Source organism: Mobula birostris, chromosome 22 (genome assembly GCF_030028105.1).
Source record: "Mobula birostris isolate sMobBir1 chromosome 22, sMobBir1.hap1, whole genome shotgun sequence".
Classification (NCBI taxonomy): Eukaryota; Metazoa; Chordata; class Chondrichthyes; order Myliobatiformes; family Myliobatidae; genus Mobula; species Mobula birostris.
The window spans coordinates 18,428,224-18,455,892 of NC_092391.1; the positions used below are offsets into that span (position 1 = coordinate 18,428,224).

Consider the following 27,669-nt stretch of genomic DNA (forward strand, 5'->3'; position numbering starts at 1 on the left):
TCCTTACAAAACTGCTTCAACTCTGGGATGTTTGTGGGCTTCCTTGCATGAACTGCTTAATTCACATCCTTTCACAACTCTTCTATAGGATTAAGACTTTGCCATTCTAAAACGTGAAATTTTATCTGCTTTAACCATTCTATGGTAGACTGCCTGTGTGTTTAGGGTTGTTGTCTTGCTGCATGACTCACTTTCTCTCAAGCTTCAGTTCATGGAGTGATGCCCTGACATTTTCCAGCAGAACTTGCTAGGACAATTCAGAATTCATAGTTCCATCAATGATGACAAACCATCCTGGTTCCAAGGCAGCAAAGCAGATCCAAACCATGACAATGCCACCACATTTCACAGGTGAGATGAGGTTCTTGTGCTGGAATGCAGTGTTTGCTTTTCACCAAACATATCGCTTCTCATTTAAGTCAAAAAGATTCTGTTTTGGACTCAATCATCCATAGAACATTCTTCCAGTAGCCTTCTGGCTTAACCACATGGTCTTTAGCAAACTTTACATGAACAGCAATGTTCTTCTTGGAGAGTAGTGGTTTTCTCCTTGCAATCCTTCCACGCACACCATTGTTATTCAGTGCTTGCCTGACAGTAGTCTCACGAACACTGACATCAGCAAAAGCAAGAGAGGCCTGTAGCTCCTTAGGTGTTACTGGGAATATTACACGCCTTGATCTTGGAGTGATTTTTGTTGGTCGACCTCTCCTGGGGAGAGTAACAGCGGTTTTTAATTTCTTCCATTTGTAGACTATCTGCCTGACTGTGGATGGGTGGAGCCCAAACTTTTTTAGAAATGGTTTTGTATCCTTTTCCAGCCTGGCGAGCATCAACTTTTTTTTCTGAGGCCCTCAGAAATCTCCTTTGATCAAGGCACGGCACATTTCCAAAACCTGTGTGTTGAAGGTCAAACTGTGATCATGAAGACCCAGGTTTATGTTCTTTAAATAGGGCAGGGCCTCCCACACTCACACCTGATTGTCATCTCATTGACTGAAGCACCTGATTATTTTCCCCTTTAAATAAACTATTAACCCTAGAAGTTCACATACTTTTCCCCCAACAAATACATGTAATATTAGATCATTTTTCTCAATAAAAAAAAGCAGTATAATTTTTGTGTTATTTGTTTAATTGGGATCTCATTATTTAGTACTACGACTTGTGAGAAGATCTGATCACATTTTAGGTCATACATATGCAGAAACAAAAAATTCTAAAAGGTTCACAAACTTTCTATCACCACTGTAAATGAGAATTACATCGAGATTTTGATCAATTTAATTGAGAAATTCTATTTGTGAAGCACATTCTTTTTTCAAACTAGAGGCTAAAAAAAAACAGGGAAAACTGAAAAGCAATGAAAACTAAACATTTAGAAACTGACATGAGAAAACCTGCAGATGCTGGAAATCCAAGCAAACATGCAAAATGCTGGAGAAACTCAGCGGGGCGGGCAGCATCTGCGGAAATGAGTAAACAGTCGACATTTCGTGCCAAGGCCCTTCATAGGATTCAGTCCGTTAAGTTGACAGTTTACTCTTTTCCATGGATGCTGTCTGGCCTGCTGAGTTCCTCCAGCATTTTGTGTGTTGTATTAATTCAAAAACGGAAATGACAGTTCAAAAGTATTTATCCTCCGTTGCTCAGTACTAGTTAACTACCTCCCACAGCCATTAGTCGTTTTGGATAAGTCCCTATTAGCTTTGAACAACGTGATGAAGCAAAATTTGCGTAGTACCCCAAGCAAAAATTGCTCAATCTGTGCCAGAGGGAACGGCAGAGATGTTGAAGGCTTGCCAGAGATGTTCCTTCAGGTTAAGGTCAGGTCTCTGATGGGGCCACTCAAGGACATCAATTTTCTTCATTTGAAGCCACTCCATGGTTGCTCTGGCAGTGCACTTTGGGCTGATGTCCTGCTGAAAGATGAACTTGCTCCCCAGTTTCAGCTTTCTGGCAGAGTCTTGCAGGTTCTTATCCAGGATCTTTCTGTATTTAGCAGCATTCCCATCAATCCTGACCAGATTTCCAGTCCCTGCTGCTGAAAAGCATCCCCATAGCATGATGCTACCTCTACCAGAAGGGCTACACACGTATTGCTTAGTGTTGAGACCAAAAAGTTACACTTTAGTCTCACACAACCACAAAACCTTTTAGCACATCTTTGCAGCATCTTCCAACAGGTGCTTTTGCAAAGTCGTTATGGGCAAAGAATATGTTTTATACAAGGTAGGGTTTTTCCTTCCATTCCCTTGTTGTACAAGACCTTAGATTATGGAGCCGTGAACTTCATCTCCAGTTGCAGCCACTAAATTCTGCATCTTACTCAAGTGACTGTTGCCATCACAGTAGCCTCTTTTACAAGTGTCATTCTTCAGCAACTAAGTTCGAGGGGTGGCCAGACCTTAACAGTGTGGCTGTGGTTTCATATTTTTTTTTCCACTTTTTCCAAGATGGACTGCACTGAGCTCCAAGGTATGTTCAGTGCCTTTGAGATGGTCTTGTACCCTTCCCCAGATTTGTGCTTCTCTATCATTTCCCTGACTTGTCTTGAATAATCTTGTCTTCATTTTTGTTTGGTCTGTTGAAAAGCTTCTATACTTTTTGACCTTACAGAGAGAGAAGGTACTTATTCTTATGAATTCATTGAAAACAGGCGATCTTCCGGTTTTCTACATCAAGTTGGATGAGTTGTAAGATAATATACAGTACTGCACCTGAGAAAAGTTAGCGTGGTAGTTATGTAGGGGATGAATACTATTTCAGCTTCATAATTTTGGTTTTTAATTTTCATGTTTTGGATTTTTTTTTGATTTGACATGATGCACAATGTTTTGTAGATTAGTTCAAAAATCCTACTTCAATACATTTCAGAATTAGAAAATGAGACAGTAAATAGGTGTGGTGCTGAATACTTTTTCAAGGCACTGTATAACCTGGGAAGAATCCGTCTGGAATTTGACATAGTTAAATCATGATAGTGTTGTCATGGTGCAACAATATTTTTTCTAAAGAACAAATCAATGGACTTCAGGTTTCTAATTTCACTCAATTAATTACTGATAACTAGCCTCTATCAATTTGTATTGATATCTGAATAATCCTTTTTAAAAGATGCTTATAACTTCCAACTGCACAGGGACTAAGTTTCAAAAACAAAGACGGAGAACAAGCTAGAAAGGTGGGATCCTTTGCATAATTAATGCTTCACACAAAAAGTCTATTACACTTATTTTAAAATACAATTTACTGCATTTAACTTATTACAACTTAAAACACTTACAGTCCTAAAGTTTCATACTTACTGAATCCAACCATTTTATCAGGCACTTTATATTCTTCTGACATTATAGTCCTGAAAGGAATATTTGACAACATGGAGTTTACAAAAGACAGATTTGAATATTCTTGTTTACGTGTACATTGTTACACTGACATAACTACAGGTATGTTGAGGATATTTCAATAGGTCAATCATAAGGAAACCAACTGCCTAAATTGACGACTACTTATATTAAAAAGTTTGAAGACAGCAATATTGTTTCAACCAACACCAAAGTTAGCTCTGGCAGTCAGGGTGTTGGTAATTTTGGTAGAAAAATATCCACTCCTATAAGCAACCAGGTGGTCTTCTGGTCAGCTGAAAAGTGAGTTGAGCTACAGGAAAATGTGCTTAGCTCTGTATGCCGTATTAAGAATCTTCAGGATTCTAATACAATTGCATTCACTACAAAACAAGTCACCAAAATTATATTCCATTTTGGCTATGATTAGGAGAAGATAGGTAAACTGACAAGTGCAAACCATGGTGTAAATAGGCCCTCAATCCATTCAATTCAAAAACTGTGAGCAAATATCTAGCAATCAAAGACCACATCAAGCAGGAACAATGACTAAATCTTCACTATCCAGTAATAGCATTAACATTTATCAGTAGCCACATGCAAATTAGTACAAATTTTAAAAGCAGTACAAAGCACAAGTCAATACAAAAAAATCATAACCGCAAGGTGTTTAATACAATGGTAAACATATAACATGTATCTCCATGTTAATTATGCATGCACAGTATTGCCACTGCACTAACTCTGCAGTTCCACTTTCTACTAGGATTGTATACAATAAAACACCAAAAAGGTGAATTTGTTAGCATCCTAAAGCTTTATAGACAGAAAAGCCAGCTACATAATAATTACAACAAACTGTGCTTACCTTTGATGCACCATTCCAAGCTGGTTCACTACTGGAAGTAAAAGGAGAATCCAAGTTAGACAGCACAGGTAATTGTCATTCAATCACATGCATGTTAACACACAAAATTAGTACAAAGTAATGCAAGAATGAACCTCCATGAAAATGAGACCATCCACAAGATAATTGCTTTATTACTGGAAGTTGCAAGCTGAGACAGTTCAATGGTAACTATGGTGGGAGCTTACCAAGAACAGAAATCAAGGACCATTACGTGGCTGGCAGCATTTTTAAATACACAGGTTAATACAGGTTGACCTTCACTAATCCGACTACCTGTAATCCAGTTCCTTCGATAATCCGGCACTGATTATGCTTAATGTGATCCTTCTGTAATTTGGCATTTTCACTAATCCAGCATTCCTCAGGTCCCAATGGCGCCAGATTAGTGAAGGTCGACCTGTAATAGGTTTCTTGAATTCTGTTATATAGGTTAAAGATTCACTTGAAATACAGGAAGTATGTTTCAGAAGTTTGCAGATGATTTGCAACCACTTCCCAATGCAACAATGTATTTTAACTTCATACAAATCAGAAATATAGTCACCACTAACCACTTTTTGCTCACCACACAGCAAAAAAAAAACTGTCAATTCAGCCAAATACAAGGCTTTGAAATCTTAAGTTACTTGGGTTCAAAATGCCTTATTTCCACTCTAGGACTGCAGGGCTGAGGGGGCTGTTTGGTTTCTGTAGACTCTACCACAGGTGGGGCAGATGATAGGATGGGAGAAAGCATAGATTAGCAGGGACTCCCAACTTTTTTTTTTAATGCCGTGGCCCCCTCCCATTAACCGAGAGATCCACTGACCCCTGGTTGGGAACTCCTGATTTAGTGTTGTGAATTATTTTCCTTATATCTGCATGGCCTTTCCATACTCTCGCCACTGAGAAGTTTGGTGCTTTCCAGGATATGAACCATCCCCTCTTAAAAGGAGGCTCTGAAATGTTTTCTGAGATTTTCTTGCTGTGATGAAGCTCAAAATAAAGCTAATTTCCGAAGATGGTCAGGTAGATTGTCCAAGCTCATTGCTAAGCATGCTGGCCTGTGTGAGAACACTGACCTCAGCTCCCTTATCCTATGAATAAATTCAGGATATTTTGTAGATAACACATGCATTTGCAGAGCTTTGAGGTCCAGCATCCATGGCTTCTAAGTATACTAGGTGGGAATCAGTATTGTTTGGGTAATGAGCTTTGTGTTTGAATGCTCCCTGAAAGTCTGTGCTGCTGCAATGGAGGCAGCGGAAGGCTTCACTATTGATGTAGTTCTTCATTGAGAAATAGTTTCCAGGATATGAAAAGTTATCTACGTTTTCCAGTTTTATCGTGGATCTTAATTGTCAGAGGGTTACTGTTATGTAGCAGGAACAGGTTGATAGAGCACATTTGTCTCCAGATGCCTAGCTTAAGGCCATCTTCTTGGGCACTTCTATTTATTCATCAACCACAAATTAGATATTCAAATAAGCGTACATCTATGTGAAGTAAATTGAGGAGTGGTACGGGAGTGGAAATGGCTCAAGTTCTTGATTCATCTAAAGATCAATTCTAGTCCAAAAGAAAGCTCAAGAGTACAAGATTTTGTACTGCAGCAAGTGATCTGAATAGAGAACTGATGTGATCAGGTAGCCCTGTACCAAATGTAGATTGTTAACCAATTTCTGAGAACAGTCAATTTTGAGGATTCTTAAGTATCCTTTGTCACACTTGAAACTTTTGTAAGTTCAGTACAAAAAAAAAAGCAAGGCCATGTACTGCTTTTTACACTTTTCTTGGACTTACTGTTCATTGAAGGTCATGTTCATTGTAATTCTTAGACTGAATCACACTGTAATTCTAGGAAGTGCTCTTCATATACTGTGAGGAGCTAGTTAAGGAGCATGCTCATCATGACCTTCTTTATCATAGTCAGGGGAAGATTCAGCAGTGATCAATTCAATTGAACTTTTTTTTAAGGTGGTCATAATATTTAAGCATCAGTTGCCATTAAACCTCAAGATCGCATTAGATCATTTCCATTTTGTTGACATATTTGAAGATACAGCAATATCAGAAGTGAATTCTGCTGAGGCAACATTTGCAGATGCAACAGCTCCATAAATAAAATCAACTGCTGCTATCCTATACTCAACGGGGGGGGGGGGGGGGGACTACAACTCAATGAAAACTAGGTAAACATCCATTTATGATAAATAGCTTAGTAACAACTACAATCCATCTGCTTCCATTCATGAATCTAATCATGCAGTTATATTTACTATAAAGTGTCACAAAAGCACACACAGATTCTATTTTCTTCTTTCCGTGCTAGCATTGATTGATTTATTAGTGGCAAATCAAGAAAGAGGCAATTTACTAATCAGGTAGACATCATTAAAAATTATGGTACAAGCTTGAAAATCAGATGGAAAAAGCTCCATCCACATACACCAAACCATGCTATGCTTAAGTATTACATATAAACCGATGTTTCCACTAAAAACATCAGCAAAACAGCTAGATGAAATAGAAAGCATGGTTATTAAGCATTAATCCAACTGTGTACCTGTAAATAAGGCTCCAAGAATTTTTAAAAAGCAGTACAAGGTTGAAAATATAAAGTAATTTATCTTAAACGAAATAAGGTGAAGGATAAAATCCCACTGTGCAGACATTTTCAATAATGAATTCAGCATTACCTTGAGGAAAGCTGTTAATATAGGGAAATAATGAACCAAGTCAGTGGAGAACATAATCGAGATCAATGGGGTTAACACAGCATCAACCCCAAGATCCAGTCCAACTCCAAACTACTAAGATTTGCCACTGAAGTCTGGCTGAGTCTAAGAAACCTTAACAGAGATCTTCAAAATTTGTAAGCTGTTGGGCTGATTATCTTCAAATATGCCCAGGAACATCTTCCTTTCCTGTGGCCATGAGGTATGCCATCCTTGATATAAGCGATCTGTTGCGGAGTTTTGAGTCATGGCCATTATAAAAGCTTCCCCTTTTTTTAAATATTCCAGTTGACTGAACAGTTTCCAGCACAGGATGCATTTTGACTGAATCATTAGGATTTCAGTGTTGACATAGATAATCGTAGGTGACACTGACCATTCTAAAATAAGGTGAGTATGTTGCACTTTATGTAATGTGCTCTCTCCTTGATCTTCAAAGATATTGGTTAGAAAGGTGTCGCAGTTGCAATGCTATGGCGTGGTGCAAACAATTACTTCCTGTTTTGGAGCTGATTTTCTGTGAACATTGTGTGTGAAGAGATTTATCTTCCATTTCATTGGAATAATAGCTTCATTGTGATAACTGTTTGAATATCCATGGACAAACTAGGATTGGTGCACCAGCATGAATTGGCCTGGTGGGGCAAATCATTTTTACATCATAAAAGCCTCTGCCAGGTACTAAAGGGAGATTCAAGCAACACACATAAAAGTTGCTGGTGAACGCAGCAGGCCAGGCAGCATCTCTAGGAAGAGGTACAGTCGACGTTTCAGGCTGAGACCCTTCGTCAGGACTAACTGAAGGAAGAGTGAGTAAGGGATTTGGAAGTTGGAGGGGGAGGGGGAGATCCAAAATGATAGGAGAAGACAGGAGGGGGAGGGATGGAGCCAAGAGCTGGACAGGTGATAGGCAAAAGAGATACGAGAGGATCATGGGACAGGAGGTCCGGGAAGAAAGACAAGGGGGGGGGGGAGAACCCAGAGGATGGGCAAGAGGTATATTCAGAGAGACAGAGGGAGAAAAAAGGAGAGTGAGAGAAAGAATGTGTGTATAAAAATAAGTAACAGATGGGGTACGAGGGGGAGGTGGGGCATTAGCGGAAGTTAGAGAAATCGATGTTCATGCCATCAGGTTGGAGGCTACCCAGACGGAATATAAGGTGTTGCTCCTCCAACCTGAGTGTGGCTTCATCTTTACAGTAGAGGAGGCCGTGGATAGACATGTCATAATGGGAATGGGATGTGGAATTAAAATGTATGGCCACTGGGAGATCCTGCTTTCTCTGGCGGACAGAGCGTAGATGTTCAGCAAAGCGGTCTCCCAGTCTGCGTCGGGTCTCGATAATATATAAAAGCCACATCGGGAGCACCGGATGCAGTATATCACCCCAGCCGACTCACAGGTGAAGTGTTGCCTCACCTGGAAGGACTGTTTGGGGCCCTGAATGGTGGTAAGGGAGGAAGTGTAAGGGCATGTGTAGCACTTGTTCCGCTTACACGGATAAGTGCCAGGAGGGAGATCAGTGGGGAGGGATGGGGGAGTTGCGTAGGAAGCGATCCCTGCGGAATGCGGGGGGGGGGGGGGAGAGGGAAAGATGTGCTTAGTGGTGGGATCCCGTTGGAGGTGGCGGAAGTTACGGAGAATAATATGTTGGACCCGGAGGCTGGTGGGGTGGTAGGTGAGGACCAGGGGAATCCTATTCCTAGTGGGGTGGCGGGAGGATGGAGTGAGAGCAGATGTACGTGAAATGGGGGAGATGCGTTTAAGAGCAGAGTTGATAGTGGAGGAAGGGAAGCCCCTTTCTTTAAAAAAGGAAAACATCTCCGTCGTCCTAGAATGAAAGGCCTCATCCTGAGAGCAGATGCGGCGGAGACAGAGGAATTGCGAGAAGGGGATGGTGTTTTTGCAAGAGACAGGGTGAGAAGAGGAATAGTCCAGATAGCTGTGTCAGTAGGCTTTTAGTAGACATCAGTGGATAAGCTATATCCAGAGACAGAGACAGAAAGATCTAGAAAAGGGAGGGAGGTGTCAGAAATGGACCAGGTAAACTTGAGGGCAGGGTGAAAGTTGGAGGCAAAGTTAATAAAGTCAACGAGCTCTGCATGCGTGCAGGAAGCAGCGCCAATGCAGTCGTCGATGTAATGAAGGAAAAGTGGGGGACAGATACCAGAATAGGCACGGAACATAGATTGTTCCACAAAGCCAACAAAAAGGCAGGCATAGCTAGGACCCATATGGGTGCCCATAGCTACACCTTTAGTTTGGAGGAAGTGGGAGGAGCCAAAGGAGAAATTATTAAGAGTAAGGACTAATTCCGCTAGATGGAGCAGAGTGGTGGTAGAGGGGAACTGATTAGGTCTGGAATCCAAAAAGCGTAGAGCCACAATAAATTAACAACATATATTTCAAAAGACTGACATTCTGGCTCAAAAGCAGCTACGGTGACCAAGTTGTGACATTCATAATACACACTGAGCAGATTGCAGAAACGTCTTTGTAGATCTGTCATCAGTCTGCAGCAAAGGCTGGAGATGGTCACCAAAACAGCACAACATGGAACACAATGACATGTCATTTGGTCCGTCAACCTGAAGATTTCAAAGCAATATACACCACCACGTGATGCTTTAACTTAACCATCTTAAATATCCATAGGTGCTGTACTACAATTGCATCATATAGGTCTTTATCCCAGACCAATATATTAAAGCATTAACATGATGTCTTATGCTCTATTTCTGGTGAGATTTTCATCTGTTAAATATTACGTAAATACAGTCAGAACAAGAGACCTCCAAAATCAAAAAGACTATGTCAAGCAACAAGAAATGAGTGCTGTCAGGTTTGATCAACACACTTGCTTACCCCCATCGTCCAGTGTCCGTTTCTGAGTCCCATACCCATAGACGGCAGGATCTACCACAGGAGTAGAATTGTTCAGATGTGACCCAGCATCTATTTTTGCAGCAATCTTCAAGGGGGGGGTGGGGGAGAGAGAAAGGAGGTGGTGGGGAAAAATAAACAGATGCATGTTAGCATTTAAAATCAAGTGCAAATTTCCATGCTTTCTTCATACTGCCAGATAACATTAATATTAGATTATATTAATAGAATCTTCAAGATCTATTAAAGACATTTATTCTGAAAAATACGCAACTGATTTAACAGAACAAATTTGTAATAACAAGGAATTACATGGTGCTCACAATGGAAGATGCACGCAAGTAGTGCAGGTAGAACTAGAGAAGTTATTCAAGATGGAGTGCATGAAGCAAGGCAGAGGTGCCGGAGCAGAGGACTCTCCAGTGTGGGGACAGAAAACAGCCTTTGCTATCAACAGAAAATACAGAGGGAAGAGGAATATAGGTATTCAGATTACGTTAATTAGTTTTAAAATTAGGGAATAGGGCAGAATGTGAAAAATTTTAGATAAGAATGTTTAAAATTAGGGAATAGGGCAGAATGTGAAAAATTTTAGATAAGAATGTTTAAGTTGGTGTGATAATGTCATAGATCAGTGTCAAATGATGGTGCATCACTGCCCAACACACTTTTCAACATTTCTCACGTCAGCGCTGCACCTCACCTTCAACAAGGACCCTGCCAAAAGGGAATTCATCTTTAAAACCAATTGAGAAATAGTTCAACCTACATCACCTTCACGCCAGAAGCTAGCACGTCAAGCTGTATTGTGCATTTGATGTGTGTGCCCGTGCACAGAGGCCGATCTCCAAATTCAACATCAACTGAAACTTGACAGGATGGGCCTTCTGCATAACATCCACAAAAGACAGACCCCGGGCCAAACTGATCCCACCATAAAACACCCACTAACAATAAAGACACCAAATGAGATCTTGATTAATATGGATCACCTTCCACATCTCAGCAGACTTGCCATCACCTTTAGTATAACACAACCCTCCTTTTCTTCAAACTGACAAAATGTTGTCAGAAGATCAAGACCTCAAATCCAGCACAAAATGAGCAGTTACTCCTGTCCTCTATGATTCCAAGATTTGACTTCCTATAGAAAGTACTTTAAGCACTGGATAGATACCACCAGCATTGTCACAGCAAAATCCTTCAAATCCATTAGAAAGTGAACCAACATCAAGTTCCTCTCCAGGGAAACACTCCCAGCATTGAGTTCCTAATTACACTTTGGTTATATTAGGCAGATCATACTGTTCCCTTGAGCCAGAAAACGGCAATGCAATTTCAGGTTCTGTCACAGGGAGAGATTACCAGGTGGTAGAAGAAAATATTCAAGGGTCTTTTCAAAGTATCTTCAGGGGGAAAAAGATCTGCAGCATCCTCAGTGATTTCTGGGACTCTCCAGTCCATGCCCGCTCAGTGAAGCGGCTGTATTCCCAATGGCACAAGGCTCTGAGTCTTTATACACAGAAACTCTCATTAATTGGCAGGAACAAACCATCCATCTGCTGGTCCTATCAAATACCTGTCACATCTATGGTAGGATCTGTGGATTCTATATTGACCTCGTTAGCCATCACTTAACCATTTCATTTGCAAACAGGTTTCAAACCTGTTTAATATAAAAACTCAAAACTGCTTATGCAGGTTAGCTTGTAAGCTTTTAGATATCATGGCAAAAAGACAATTTTAAGCAGAATTCCCAGAGTCACAATTCACTACTTTGACAATTAACAATTGAGGACCCATTGTTGTAGAAAGGTGGTGATTTGAGTAAATAATGGAGAGCAGGTGATACTGTCTTGTGTCAACACATCAGGTCTGCAGAAACAAAACAGGAGCCTCACACTAACAAGTGCAGTCTGTAGCCCAAGACAAAGTTGAATAAAAATAGTATGCAATTTAAAACCTTCTAAGACTGAAGTGGGATAAGATCAATTTCATTCCATGACAGAGATTACTATGAATAACTGATGTAAGGTAGACATAGGATTTCACAAAAATTAAATTGAGATAAACCACATAAATTAAAACTTGATTTGATCACAAGAAAATACAAGCTGTGTTGCAATACATGTACACTGAATTAGATTCTACAGACAGCAGTGAAGACAGATTTTAGGTGGATTTTACACAAGAGAACAATCCAAACCAAGTTTGTGAAAGGAATTTTTTTTTGCCATTGTGCTTGAAAACCTATTTGTATCTGGGTATATAATATCTGGAAAATATTAGTGACAGATAATGTTTCACACTCCTTAGGCCTTTTGCTTCCTTCCCATATCTCCTAAAGTACTATTCTGTTGGCTGTGTCCACTTCCATTTTACCTCCAGTCACAAACAGGAGAAAATCTGCAGATGCTGGAAATCTAAGACACACAATGCTGGCCAGCCAGCATCTACGGAAAAATTACAGTACAGCTGACATTTTCGGCTGAGACCTTTCTCACCTCCAGGATGTTTTGCTCATATGCAAGTCTTAAGCTGTTACTATTTTGGTGGGTGACATACTAAGAAAGTGGAGTCCACCACTGTCATAGGAATGCAAAGACTCTCCTTAGGAAATCACTAGCTCACGATCACGTGATCGATTTTTCCAGTCGGAACAACAAAAAGTACAGCACAGAAAAAGGTTATACCAACCACAATGCCAGTTTGACCTACAGCTCCTCCCCTGATCATGCAGGGAACTATTCATAACCCTAACAACTTACACATCAGAAATGAGTGCCTACAGTTCTGCCATAGGTAAACCAATCCCACTGGTCTCCAAATGTTAACTTGTATGTATGGGCTGTATGCAAATTGGGAAGGACCTGAAATCCTGGCTGTCTGTTCACATGGCTGTCTAAATGCCTTTTAAACACTTGCTATTGTATCTGCTTCCACCACATCCCCTGATGACACGTTCTAGTCATCTTCCACTATACAAAAACAACTTGCTTCATAAATCTCTTTAAACTTTACACACCACATTCTAAAACTACACTGTCTAGTAATTGACATTTCCACCCAAGGAAAAATGCAATCTACCCTTTCTGTGCCTCCCAGTTTTATATACTTCTATCAGGTCAGTCCACAACCTCTGACACATATCCAAGTTTCTCTGACCTCTCCTGATAGAGAAACTTCCCTAATCCAGACAACATCATGGTGAACCACGTCTGTACCTTCTCCAAAGACTCCACATCTGCCCTGCAATCAGAAGGGCACCTAAAACTCCAGATGTGGCCTAACCAAAGTTTTAAACAGCTACATCATGACTGGCTTTTATACTCAGCACCCTGGATTGACGAAGGCCAAGATACGGCACATGACCTCTTTGGCACCCTATCTGCTACATTGCCACTTTGAGGCATTCCCAGGATACTGCCATTTACTGTACACTTTCCTCTTAGATTTGACCTCACAAAGTGCAACACTATATACCTGTCCAGATCAACACCTATCTGTTGTTTCTTTATCCACGTTTTCAATTGCTGAAATACAAAATGTGGACAGAAAATTTGCTGAATCCTTTGTCAACTTTCCTTACTGACAATAACTCTGCCAAATTTCATGATGCCTGCAAACTTATTAATCATTCCACCTATACCTTCATCCAAGTCATTCCTCCTCTCCCCCCCGCCCCCGACATATCACAGCATCAATCCTTGGAGATCACTGACCTCCAGTCAGAACACCACCCCTTCTTGGAACACTGAACACGAGGCCCTTTGACTCATGTTCACCAAACTAATTTAATTGGTACTCAGGTGGCCAATTACACTAATCTCCTTTACCTACAGATCCCCTCTGTCCTGCATATTCATGTGCCCAAGAGCCTATTAACTATTGGTTAGGTCCTACTGTATTTACCTCCATTAAATAAAACTTGTCCCAGGCATAAGACCTCTTCCCTGACTGAAGAGAATTCATAGTCCTGATGAAGGGTCAAGCCCAAAACATTGACTCTACTCCTTTCCATAGATGCTGCCTGACCTTCTGAGTTCCTCCAGCATGAGCAGTAGTTAGTGGTAAGCTTGACGTCTGGGAATCTTATAACTATCAGAAGCAAGAGACTAAGATATTAATGAGGAAAGCGCTAGATCTCTGCAAATTATTAAAGTGGAAACTAATAACTTTTTGAAGGATTAGGACTTTGAAGAACTGGCACAGAAGAGAAGCCTGGAACAGATCAGTCACAATCATATTGATTGTAGGGCTGGCTCGGGGACCACATGCCTTCTCCTATTTCTAACATTGAGCAAGATGCACTTTGAGTAAAATGACACCAGAATTGTAGATAGGCTACCCGTAAATAGTTAAAACATTTGCTTGTGTTAGAAGTCCTATTTCATAGGCTTGAGAATTAATATCTCAGCTGATGTTTTTAAACAAGTACTGTTGAGTGTTCATCATTCTTCTGGAGGAGATCAAAGTTCTTCAACTGTTTTTTCAAGAGGACAAAGATCTCAAAAGATTTTTGAAGATCGGGAACACTTTGTGGTATCCTGGCAAATATTTCTGTCAATCAACATTATGAGCAAATTGTCCTGTTATTACCAGTGCTGGATGTGGGAACTTAATTTATGTAAATTGGCACTTCCTACATTATAACAGTAATCACTGAAGTATTTAATAGGGTACTCTGAAGTAGGGAAAGATGCTGTTTAAATGCAAGGAGATAGAAACCCAACTTTACTGTCTATGCAATTTACTTCAATTCCTTATCGGGTGCTAAAACAAAACATAAAATGCACCATACTTGAAACAGGCTTCAATCAAAAGTCACAATAACTAAAAATTCTTGGTTAAGTACCAGTTAAATAAAACATGCTCAGTCACACAAAAAGACCACTGCTGGTATTGTCCAGATGATAGCAACGGTGGTTTAAAGAAAAGTCACAAATACCAGAACTTGCAAAGATCACTACAGCAATAAATTAACTGCTCATTAGTTTTGCTTCAGGTAGGACCATAATTTGGTCAACAGATTTGTTTACATAGCTGCAATTACTTTTCAAATATAATTAGCATTGTTAACTGTTTTGGATCAACTGAGACTTGATATGAAACAGAAATAAATGTTTATTTGTTCAGCAATACACTTGCACTACATTAATTCTTCCCAAAATAACTCCTTGTATAACAAAATAACAAACTTGTAATTACATTGTAATACAATTATGTACTTCTTCACACAATCTGTTTATAAATACAAAATTCATAAAATGCACTACGTGCATTGCTATTGTCCAAGTGAATCCATTGTGAAACTGCACCTTAGTTTAGCTGCAGCAATCTTCCACGAGTCAGGGAGGTTGTGGTTGTTTTTCCGATAAAGTGAATGCATAAGTGACATTTCAGTAACCGCCTTGAGGTTTTCTAGCATTCTGAGTCGTCAAGTTTATTGTCAATTACCTACAAACATGTATACAACATTTATAACCATATAACGTATATAGAAACAAGACAACATTTCTCCAAACCAGGGTGTAAAGCACAGTAGTACACATAACACATTAACTTATGAAGACAAGGACAAAATGTACAGATGTTATAAAGACAGAGGACGTGGATAAACTATTATACTCAGGGACACAGTAGTCATTGTGTCTGAATGTGCCATCTTGAAAATATCATTTTTGCATTATGTTCAGTACTACTCAAAACAGCTACCAGGTGCATCCCTAACATTCTGACTGAAACCAGCATCACCCATGACTGGTCACATGCGTTTCAAGTTTGTGGGATTTTATTGCACAAACTGGCCACACAAATGGGGTGCATTAACATTCAAAAGGTACCTGAATAGGAAAGGTTATAGAGGCATTATGGGCCAAATGTGACAAGTGATCATATTTCATTGCTTAAAAAGCAGTGGTATTTTGTGGGCAATACAAGATGTTTCAAGCATTCACATTTACGCATTACTGAAATTCTAGGTTATCAGGAGTAAACCAGATTTCATAAAGACAAGAAACTAAGGATTCCCAAGTGGATTTCTTAGTCTCTTTGCAGGAATATTTTGTTCAATGAAAAAAAATTAGATTTTATATATGTCCATTCATAATAAGTTGGCACAGTTATAACTGGTCTCTGCCAACTAATGAATTCTGATAATACCTTGGTCCTGCAAGTTAACCTTTAGGAAATCTTGCACGAGGACTCCCGAGTCCCTCTGCACCTCCAATTTCTGAATTTGCTCTCAGCAATGATCAATTTTGGGATGGTATCAGAAAAGCTAAAGGATTTTACTCTTCTTCCTACACCTCCCCCATCAATTATCCTGGGACGCAGGCTCATGTCAAATATGACTTGAACAACATTGGGTGCCACCAAGAATATCAATATGTCTTGTTTAACACTTCAAGACAGCAAATATCGAATGAACTGAATAGCAGAAATCACCAGGAGAACCTCATTCTCACAACTCAATCTCCACAGAGGTTTTGTTTTTGAAAATCCACTAGGGTTGAGCAATCAAGGGCAGCAACCCAAACAATGCAATATCATTTTCTTCAGGTTTATTGGCACAGCAGAACATAGTGTCAGGGCCACAAGTTTAAGCAAATCTTGCCACTCTCCTGCCGACCTCACCCACACAGAATCACTCTGCATTGTAAGTTTACTCATATTTTGCTAGCTGTAAAAGCCAATATGGAACGTTACAGTACAGGAACAGGTCCTTTTCTCATGACATTGTGTCAAACTAATTAAATTAGTAATCAAATGCCTGACTAAACTAATTCCTTCAGTCTACAAAATGTTCATATACTTTCATTTAATGCACATTCATGTGCCTATTAATAACCTCTCGAACACCTCTATGGTATGTCTTCACCACCAACCTTGGCAGCCCATTCCTCTGTAAAAACTTGTCCCAGGTATCTCCTTTGAACTTTTTCTCTCAACTTAAATGCATGCCCTCTGGTATTGGGCGTTTCAAACCTGGGAAAAAGATACAGGCCATCTACTCTATGCTTCTCAATCTTAAGCCTATCAGAACTCCCTCAACCCTCCAGAGGAAATAACCCAAATATGACCTCTGATCTAGACAGCATCCTGGTAAGCATCTTCTGCACCTTTTCCAAAGTCTTAACATTCTTCCTATAATAGGATAAGCAGAAATGAATGCAATCCTCTAAATGTAACCTGACCAATGTTTTATAAAGTTGTAATATAACTCTCCAGATTTTTAAACTCAGTTCCTTGACTAATAAAGACAAGCATGCTATACATTGTGGTCACTTTATTAAGTAAAGGAGTGGAACCCTGTGTGGTCTACTGCTGGTGTAGCCCTCCACTTCAAGGTTCAGCATGTTGTGTGGAGATGCTCTTCTGCACACCAGTTGTATTGCATGGTTGTTTGAGTTACTGTCAATTTCCTGTCAGCATGAACCTATCTGGTTAGTTTCCTCTGACCGCTCTCATTAACAAGGCATTTTTGCCCACAAAACAGCCACGCAATGGATCTTCTTTTTGTTTTTTTTTGCACGATTCTCTGTAAACTCTAGAGACTGTTGTGTGTGAAAATCCCAAGAGATCAGCAGTTAAGATACTCAAACCATCCTGTCTGGCATTAACAACCATTCCACAGTCAGTCATTTCTTCCCCATTTTGATGTTTCATCTCAACAACAGCTGAACCTCTTGGCCATGCCTACATGCTTTTATGCATTGAGTTGCTGCCAGGTGATTGGCTGATTAGATAAAATTGCATTAACAAGGTATACAGGTGTACTTAATAAAGTGGCCACTGAGTATATGCTTTCTTTAGCACCACATTAACCTGCACAGTCATTACAGACTTGGACCCCAAGATGCCTCTGCACAGCACTGTAAGGGTCTTCTTATTAACAGTGTACTGTTCTTCCACATTTGATCTCCCAAAATGTAACACTTCATATTTTCCAAATGCTTATTTACTTGTTTTTAAAAAAGCTACAACTTAAAGCTAATTTTTCTTCATTTTTAAAGTTAATCAAAAACAAACTCAAACTATTCCAAAACAGTATTTTTAAAAAATAACTTGCTTGCCAGTTTGTCAAATCCAAAACCCTACAATCCTTATCGAAACCACTGCGGTCTCTAACATGACATAGTCTTCAAAAGGCAATACCCCATCTTAATGCTGAAGAATCTCAGCACGACTGGGTGCCACCACAGGTCCAATGTGGAGTTCAGTGGCAGAGTCCAATGACAAACTTTGAGCCCTATGTCATTTAATTCCTGGACTATGCTTTGACAGAACATTCCTGGATGTATGGGCCTTACCTCCAATTGCAAAAAATAATCCATTATTCAAATATACAGAATTCCTGATGGTTTGACAGGTGGCTTCCTTTCTGCTCACCAGGGCTCTAATATGCATGTTCTTTATACTGATCAGTTCACTGCATGATAATAATGTACAAGATCGAAAAGTAGTGAACTGAAATTGAATTGGGGCATTAAAAGAGTAATAACATTCAACTATCTGCAAAATCCATTTGTCCAGCCAAACTATGCCAGATTATCGGTTTTATGTCTAAATGCCATTAGATCCCAAAGGCCAACATTCTTCCGAGGAGTAAAGAAGGCTGGGATATTGAAATCTGAAATGCAACAGACAACAACTGTGCATCTATAGCTATCTGGCAGGACTGAAGTTAGATAATGAAGGATGAGATCAAGAAGGAATTTGACAAGAAAGTTAATTATAAAATCAAGGCATTGCTTCAATGAAAGCAAATGTAAAATTAATGAGAACAGAAATAACGGGTGCTGGAATAGATTCTCCCTTGGTAATGCTTTCAAGTGCTTTCACAGCGTGCTACTTAAATCCACAACCACCTGACAGAGGACAGTATTATTATTAAGCCATTGTTGACATTCCCAAGGCATACGAAAAACTAGATATCATATCACAAAAATGGATTAAAGCCTAAACAACTGCATGAAAGCAAGGCTAAGGATAAAACAACTAGCTTCCTTTCGATTCTCCAGTCAAATCATTAACAGCTAGTTTAAATCTTATTGAGATAACCAAAACTATATCATAAAATCTGCACCAAATTCATTTTCCTGAACTTGGGAGATTCCCTACTAATCATAATTACAGTATTACATGGGTTAAAAACACAAGTAAATATCGAAATACTCATGGGTCAAGCAGTATTTGTGGATGGGAAGGGTTGAGGAAAGATCACATGAAAGGTTAACTCAGTTCTTCCAAAATTTTCTATTTTAGTGCAGATGCTATTAATCTATCTCAAAATCCTACTGATGTGGAGGGGACAAAGTTAAAATTAGGAGCACTATGTGTGTATCACCAAATATTTTCCTTTAAATTCTTAACGTTAAGGAGTTATAGATGCCTTAAATGCATTATCAGCTCCAGTGGCTAAATCTAATAACGCCTGCTACTACCTGGATTTATCGACACCTACCCTAAATACTAGAGGTACCAGTCGAATTGATAATCTGTACTATAATTAGTTTCACAAAGCTCAACACATTTTAGACATTTCACTGAATATTGTACAACACATTTCAGGAAAATGTTGGGTTGTTCAAGGGGTTAACTTGAAATCAACAATACTTAGCATATAAAAATGTATAAGGCACATTGAAGTATGAAAATTACTTCAGTTTGGACACACCAAAATCACAATTGCCATCTCCCAACAACCAAGCCATTTAAATTTGGTTCAAGGCAACTAGGCATTTTTGCTTGAGTTTCTATCAGTCACTGAGCCAAATACTCATTCTAACTGTGTGACTCAAAGGAATTTACACAGTAAGGTCACCCTGGAAATTCATCTAATCTTATTAGTCAGATTTAAGATTGTCACTAACACTCTGACAGCATTGCACCAAACAGAATGTTAATGGTCTCTGTGTTCCTGCAAGAACTATAAAACTGAACTTGCATTTTCCAATCATATGCAGAAGAATAAACACCAGTTTTATTTCAGATTTTTTTTAATATATTGGAACATTATACAGTGATGCTTCTTCACATCCAATGAGGCTTTTGGCAAAACAAAAGATATAGTAAATTGTTCTTAGAGCAAAGACAATTCAGATGGAACTAGTTAACAGAAACCAAGGAAGATCATCATGTCACCATGGTCCCTTTGTGACTTTCGTCTTTTCTTCTTACGGTTTTCCTTCAGGCGCAGACTGAACTGAAGCCACAACTTACTCCAATTCACTTCTAAAAATATCAAGTTCAGTATCAAAGAAATATCAATCCAGTTTTGTGGTGGAATAGTGTTCTCAGCTCCATACAATCTATTAGCCACCATACTAGTGGAGAATTACCCTAGGAAGCTGGAAAATTATACCTTGTACTATGTTGAAAGAGTTAAGAGTAACATTTCTATAGAAAGATCAAAGTTTGTTGGACATTTGAATGAGTACCTAAATTTTGAAGGCTATGAAATGTATACGAATACTTTCACCAGTAAAAACAATGCCCACGTGTGGATGTTAGTATCAATACAACAGACCCATCCTCCCAGACACTTGGATCCATGTCAACAAATCAACGTGATCACTGAAATAAGATCTTGTCCTTTACAAGCCCATGTAATTACTGAGAGTGCCACATCAGATTAAAGGATGTCACACCCAGTCAACTTCAATCCTCAATAAGAATTCCAGGACCTGAAGCATATGGATCCTCACGGCCACAACGTCAAGACACGCCTCATGGCCAACTCAAACGTCAAGACACGTCTGAAAGAAGAATGCCATCTTCATGTGTTGTTTTCCATCAAGAGAAATTTGTGACTCGCCTGTGATAAGTGAATGTCTCATGATCCTCTTCATTCATTACGTGACGCGTCTATGATCCACTAGCTCCTTCAATGCACAAGTTACAGGCATCAGCTCACATGCTTCAACACTGGAAGCTACAAATTTTACAAAAGAAAGATTTCATCTTTGACCCTTGGACAAAATGAAACAGGCACATATCACAGGTACGCTAATCCTTCCGTGGCTTCAATGCCAGTACTTGTTAGGTAGAAAGAGGTCCCAAAGCTGTTCCCCATAATCCAGGCATTGGCACTTGTATGGTATGTTAAAAGGCCTTAACAGATTAGATATGACAAAGTTATTTCCCATGATAGGGGATTCTAGCCAAGACGGCACGTCTTCAGGATTGAAGGACGTCCTTTTAGAACTGAGATGTGGTGAAATTACTTCTAGTCAGTGGGTGGTAAATTTGTGGAATTTGTTGCCACGAGCGGCTGTGGAGGCATAGTTATTGGGTGTATTTAAGGCAGAGATAGATAGGTTCTTGATTACCCTAGATAGATATAGATAGGTTCTAGATAGGGTGAAGGCAGGGGAGTGGGGATTACTGGAAGAATAGGATCCGCCCATGATTGAATAGCAGAGCAGACACGATGGGCCAAATAGCCTACTTCTGCTCCTATATCTTATGGTCTTATCATCCAAGTCAGAAAGAGCATCAGTCACACAATGTCAAATATTATTGAACTAATAATTACCCAATTTTGTTATTTCATCCAGCTGGCCCCCCAACAGCAAAAAAAACCTTGAAAATCTCAAGAACCCCATATAGTCAGCACAGATAGACCTTCACAAATACGACAGCCAGCAGGAACAAAACAAAAAATCAGTGCCCAGATTCTCCCAAATTTCACCCTATTATCACCTACACAGAGACCTTTGGTTGGTCTACCAGGACTTGGGGTGATGCAAATAACAAAATTCAGGACAGATTTACCTAGATATGCAAGATTCAAATCCACGTCTAAAGGGAAGTAAACAACTTTACAGGCTTGGTATTCATCAGAAAATGATATAAAAATAACAAATGGCTGGCAGAAGGCCCAGTAACTCAGTGATAACCAGAAGTATGCTGTTTCTTCAGGACTTTTTGGCCTAAACTGACATCCTGCTGAGGGTCAAGAACAGAGGTAAAGCAAGAATGGAAGGGGCAAGATAACTTTACAAGAATCAGCAGTCTGAAGACTTTAGCAATTACCATCAGTGACACAAATATCCTTAAACTGATCCCACAAATCCTGCTTTGCTGCTGTCTCTAGACTTGCAGATCATTAAAATACCATATGCCAACAGAAAAATAAGAAACTCAGAAGCCCGTGAAGTTGTAAAAGTTGTCAGAATGAATCTCCTGTTACAAAAAAATTTCATCAACCACGTCAGAGAAGGACATGCCGGAGACTTGGATCATAATCATTTTGCAATGCAGGCACTACACCAGGACCTCCCCATTTCCACAGTTTATTCATTGCCAGGGTTTTCTTTCCAGAGACCCAAGAGCTGTTCCACACATTACAGTGTGGTTTCCACCCATCTACAGGCAGAATGCACGTCAACTTTACTATGTGTCAGGTCCAAGAACAACACACCAACCACCATGCATAACCACTGTCCTCAAAGACTTTTGACTCATTAGCCAAGAGGGTCAGTAGATCATCCTTCTCAAAGTTGGTTGCCCACAGAAATTCTACCTCTATGTTGCATCTACTAAAACCTCACCACAGACTGGTATCAAGGAAGGATACACAATGGCTTTTGCTGTTATACTGCAATTCAATTCCAACAAAATGGCTTATCTCCATCATACCGAGTAGAACAACAAGTGGAAGCTACAGTACTGTGCAAAAGCTTTAGGCACATGTATAGCTAGGGTGCCCAAGACTTTTGCACAGTACTGTATTTGTCAACATGGAACAGAAAGCGAGTTTGTAAATGTGATGGGAGCAAAGGATGTTGGGAATGGCAAGGGAGAGTGCCGCAGGAGGAGAGTGGCAGAAATGGAGTGCCGGGTGAAGCTGTGCAGACACACCCAGTCCTGAGTCACCAGGCAAGGAAAATTAGATTCCAAACAATTGGTTCATTGATTACAATTGGTTCTGGTGCTTCCCGCTCACTCCCGTCTCCCTTCCCCCTTTCTTAGCCATGATTCCCCACTCCCCGCCTCATTCCTACTCTCAGCCCACAAAACAGACCCACATCAGAATCATGTTTATCATCACTCACACGTCAAAGTTGCTTTTTTGCAGGAGTACACTGCAATACATAAAATTACTACAGTACTGTGGAAACGTCTGAGGCACCCTAGCTATATATGAATGTGCCCAAGGCTTTTGCATAGCACTGTATTTAACTTCCATAAACCCTATCCCAGAACCAAGACCACCCCTCCTAAGCTGACATTTCTGTATGCATACAGAGGGCAATCTGCAAATCACGGTCAGAGGAGCAACTGAAGGTCAGGACAGAATACTCCTTGCAGTTAACATGTGCAATCAGGTCATCTATAAAGTGCTTTTGCTGTACAATGTGTGCCTTTGATAATAAAAGATCCACAACAAAATCCTGGAAACTACAGAGCTACCCATCATCACTTTCAGTGTGCCATTGTAGCACTTTGCCTGTCTGAGGAAAAGTGCTGATGATCAAGAGCTCAAGCCTGACCTGACAGAAAGCACGTGGGTCAGAGTGCAGCAATCCTAGTTTTCGTATTTCTGATACATGAATTAACCAGGCAGGTGCCACCAAGTTCTTGAAAGATACACCTTCATTTCTTAATAAAATTGACAAATACCCCAGCAGGATCAATATCAACAGCCTACTTCAGACCAACTTCCCCAACAACCAATTCCTAAACACACTCATCAGCTCCAACAACTAGGTGACATCTAGACTGACAAACCTGTGTTGGATCCTGATGCTCTTGCAATCTAGGGGTTTTTCAGAAGTTCAGAATGAGGCACAAAGCTTGCTAATTTATTTTATTAAGTGATACAAAAACAAAGAACAGACAGACACCCCAAGAGAACAAGACAGACAAGAGTCTTGTACTCAGACTAGAGATAACAGCATTCCAGTGATAACAATTAACCTATAAAATAACCAGATTCAGGTGGCATGACATCTGCCACAGAAAATTAAGATGGGTAAGTTAAGCTACAAGAAAAATGCAAACTCAGGATTGGATGCAAGTATATATTTATTTTACTTAATTCTATATCTCATGCTACAGAAAGATCTGAGTGTTAAATTTGGGATTCATTCACTTCACTAATTGTTTCAGACAGATTTTCCATTGTTCAGGCTTATGCTTACAATAATAAAATACACCATCAGACAATATAATCAGGGAAAATTATTTGTCAGAACCTAGCACCCAAGGCAAATTAGTAAAACTGGTTAACTGAATAAATTAAAATGACTAATTAATGAGATACAACTTTTCCACAATATATCACAATCTGATCATAGTACATGTAGCAACCAAACAAAATATTAATTATCAGCAGGTGCAACTATACAATCCACAGATTTTGGCAGGTTCCATTCTTGTCAACATGTAGCTTAAACAACTTTAGTGACTGCCACATTTTAAAGATACAACCTAATGAACATGATTCCTTAATACATATAATGACAGAATATTAGAGTCCACAACATATTTAGCTATAAATTAATGGGCTGAATGGCCTAATTCTGCTCTTGTATGTACAGGCAATCCCCGAGTTACGAACGTCCGACTTACAAACAACTCGTACTTACGAACGGCCTGCCATAAAGCCTATTAAAAATTCATTGGCTCGAGGAAGGAGAACGCCGTCTGCCATTTTAAGTCAGATCACGTTGTCGTTAACACTGTGTTATTCGTATTTGGCTTAAATTTTTCTTAGCAAGATTCACCCTGACCCCCCCTTTTCTTGTCAGCACTGCCCCCACTTGTCCCATTTAACCTGCCTCATTGCGGGTGGACTTTAGGACCCAGGGGAGCTCAGGACCCACTGCCTGCAGCTGCTGCTGAATCCGCAGTGTTTCTGTTCCATTGACAGAAAACGGTCACGATTGAAAAGGAAGTGGAAATAATAAAGCGATTAGAAAGAGATGAAACGTCATCGGTCACTGGAAAAGCATTAGGCTACAGTCGGTCAACGATCAGAACAATTTTAAAGGATAAAGTGAGAATAATGGAGCACGTGAAAGGCCCTGCCCCGGTGAAAGCTACAATTATTACTAAGCAACGCAGTGGTTTAATTATTGAAATACATACGTTTCTTAAGTGTTTTATATGCATTGAAAGGTAAAATATATACTATATGCTAAGACAAACGCTCAACTGACGCTAAATAATACCAGATGTACCTGTTCCGACTTACGTACAAATCCGACTTAAAGACGGACTCAGGAACGGAACTCGTTCGTAACCTGGAGACTGCCTGTACCTACAATATTAATATATATAGTCAACCATAAGTATTCAATGTTACACAATACTGTGCTCTCTACAATCAATCACATTGAAAATAGGGAAAATATTACCTTCTAAAATGTAACTAAATTGCATGCAAGATACAAGCTCATTGTCCAACAACTAATGGTACAACATTAAACATTTCAGAATTTTGGACAGAAACGTGATAACTACCTTTGAACAGCCATCACAATATTAAGCGATTGTCTTCAAACAAACAAATGACCAATTTAGCAGCAAAACCATCAGAAAAACATTTTTTCTATTGGGTCTTCACTACTCTAAACAGCTGTCCTACTCATTACTGGAAGCCAGCAGCAATAAACAGGAACAGAACAACCCAGTGAATGTAACTACGTAAATAATGTATCAGCTTACAGGGCACGTGACATATGTCTACAAGCTGAAGCTTTACTAAATTTCAACTGAGCAAAGCACAAAACTATGTCAACAAAATATTTCTGCAGCCTGAAATTAAACAACATTGCTTTCAGTTCATACAGACTTCACCAGGGGAGAAGTACAACAGTGTGCTGGGCCGAAAACAGAGAGCAGGAAAAGATTTTCCAAATGGAGATCTTAGATAACAGTAAATAAAAACAGGTGAAACAATCTAGAAAATGGCTAGAGTTAGCAGAGACAGATAGTAAGCTTCTTAACTGCATTCATGACAATACAATTCCAGCACTTTCTCCACAAATGAAAATATTACTGGATCAACAATTTAACCAGTGTGTTAATTCATTCTGCCAGAGGAGTAAAGGGATCAAAAAGATATTACTTAGGGCAGCAAGCAAATACATTAAATCATTGGCCTTTTGTAAATCAATTAAGAGCGTTTAGAACAGAGATGAAGAGAAATTTCTTGAGCCAGAGACTGGTGAATCTGTGGAATTCTCTGCCAACAAATCATGCAAACAATTGAAGCAAACACAACAGCATTCCGAGCTAAAATTGAGTCCTCAGATCTGAACCCCAGAGCAGCCCAGAGGAGGCCCAAAGCTTCACTATCAGTTCATCGTGTCAGTGGGCAAGGAGCACAGCAGCCGGGCCAGTCTTCATAGACAGAGCGCCATGGAAATCATCACTGTGGAGAACAGGCGAAATCGGCTCACGTCCTGATTGACACCGTCTTTTCAGTCTATCTGGGCCAGCATTTAAATTGGAATCTCCAGCCCCCTGGAGGGAGGAGTGCAGATCGTGGAGAGCAAGCAAAATGGGCTCTCGCCTTCGACTGGGCTGGTGTTTAAATTATCCAAGCATCGGATCGTACCTTGCACTGAGACCCGGGTACCGCAAAGGACTTGGGACCTAGACCTCAATGCCCAGCGATTCACTCCAGGCCCAGCCCGAAGCTGCCCTCAAGCTCTTCAGATCAGCTCGGTACCCAGATTTCCATCTGCAACAATTTTGCAACATGTTATCTCGGCTCATCCTTCGAAATTTGCCTCAATAATTTAACAATTTACTCCAGAAAAGGTATGTTTAGTGACGTTTTTAGTCAGATTTCTTAGCTTTTTGACTACCATAGGCTGTTGCACACGTTGGGAAACACTAACCTAACCGGACTTTTAAGGCAGAGGTTGATTGGTCAGGGCATGAAGGGATGGTGGGAGAAGGCTGGAGATTGGGGCTGACAGGAAAATGGATCAGCCATGGTGAAATGGTGGAGCCGACTCAATGGGCCAAATGACCTAACCCTACTCCTACATCTTATGGAGTTGTCTCTCTTCATGGGCAGGTAACTACTTGACCTCCCCAGGTACTCTGGATGGAATTCAATAGCGCACTATGAGAGAAATCAACGGTGCAGTGTGGTACAGAACAGTGAAAGATTACGTTCACCTTTGAACTATGTGTTTTCCATCTCTCCCATTCTAACTGCAGACACACCAAGCAATTTCTTTTCCCTTCTCTCCAATTATTGTTAAATATATTATAAAAATTTAGCTGAAGCAAGATTATAAAGCGCCAGGAAACTGGAAACAAGCACATTTGAAGGAATAAGTAATAAATCTTTAAGGTACAGATAGAAATAAATCTTAAGCCCCTCAGTATGAAAATGCCACAATCTTGCCTTGTAAAGTAAGCATGCATTATATAAAGACACATGCCATCTTCACCTAACAATTTGCAGAACACATCGTAACCTATTGCTTTATCAGGTACTAAAAATTATTTTCAGACAAATATATTTCTGCTGCTATAGCTCCCAGACTGTGCCAAGGAATCTTTAACGTCATTCAGAATAATATGAACTAGCAATGAAACAAAGGTTCATATCATATTTGAGATACAGGACGTTTGATATTGAAGTACTCATCAAAAATGCACATATTCAATTCTGTACATGAGCTGACCCTGGACTGTAACTGTAACCCCAACCATGCCACTTGTAAATATATAAAAAAAGAAACTAGAACTGTTGTAACTCCTTATCATCACTTTATCAAAAGTATTTTCAGGCAGTTTGAACATAGTAACTTTTCTCCTTATATTTTCAACTATAAT

The 27,669-nt window shown here is 39.8% G+C and overlaps 1 protein-coding gene across 6 annotated transcripts in view; it reads right to left on the reverse strand.

Annotated features, from left to right (window-relative positions):
- Positions 1-27,669, reverse strand: part of fubp3 (far upstream element (FUSE) binding protein 3) — a 94,697-nt gene that overhangs the window by 49,247 nt on the left and 17,781 nt on the right. For 5 of the 6 annotated variants that reach the window (XM_072240192.1, XM_072240191.1, XM_072240197.1 and 2 more), the window contains 3 exons: positions 9,841-9,946; positions 4,216-4,246; positions 3,309-3,358 (listed from right to left, as the gene is read on the reverse strand). In XM_072240192.1, the coding sequence (XP_072096293.1) occupies positions 3,309-3,358; positions 4,216-4,246; positions 9,841-9,946 (187 nt within the window). Of the gene's footprint in view, positions 1-3,308; positions 3,359-4,215; positions 4,247-9,840; positions 9,947-25,332; positions 25,428-27,669 lie in introns of those variants that run through there. The other variant, XM_072240195.1, reaches the window with a different exon arrangement.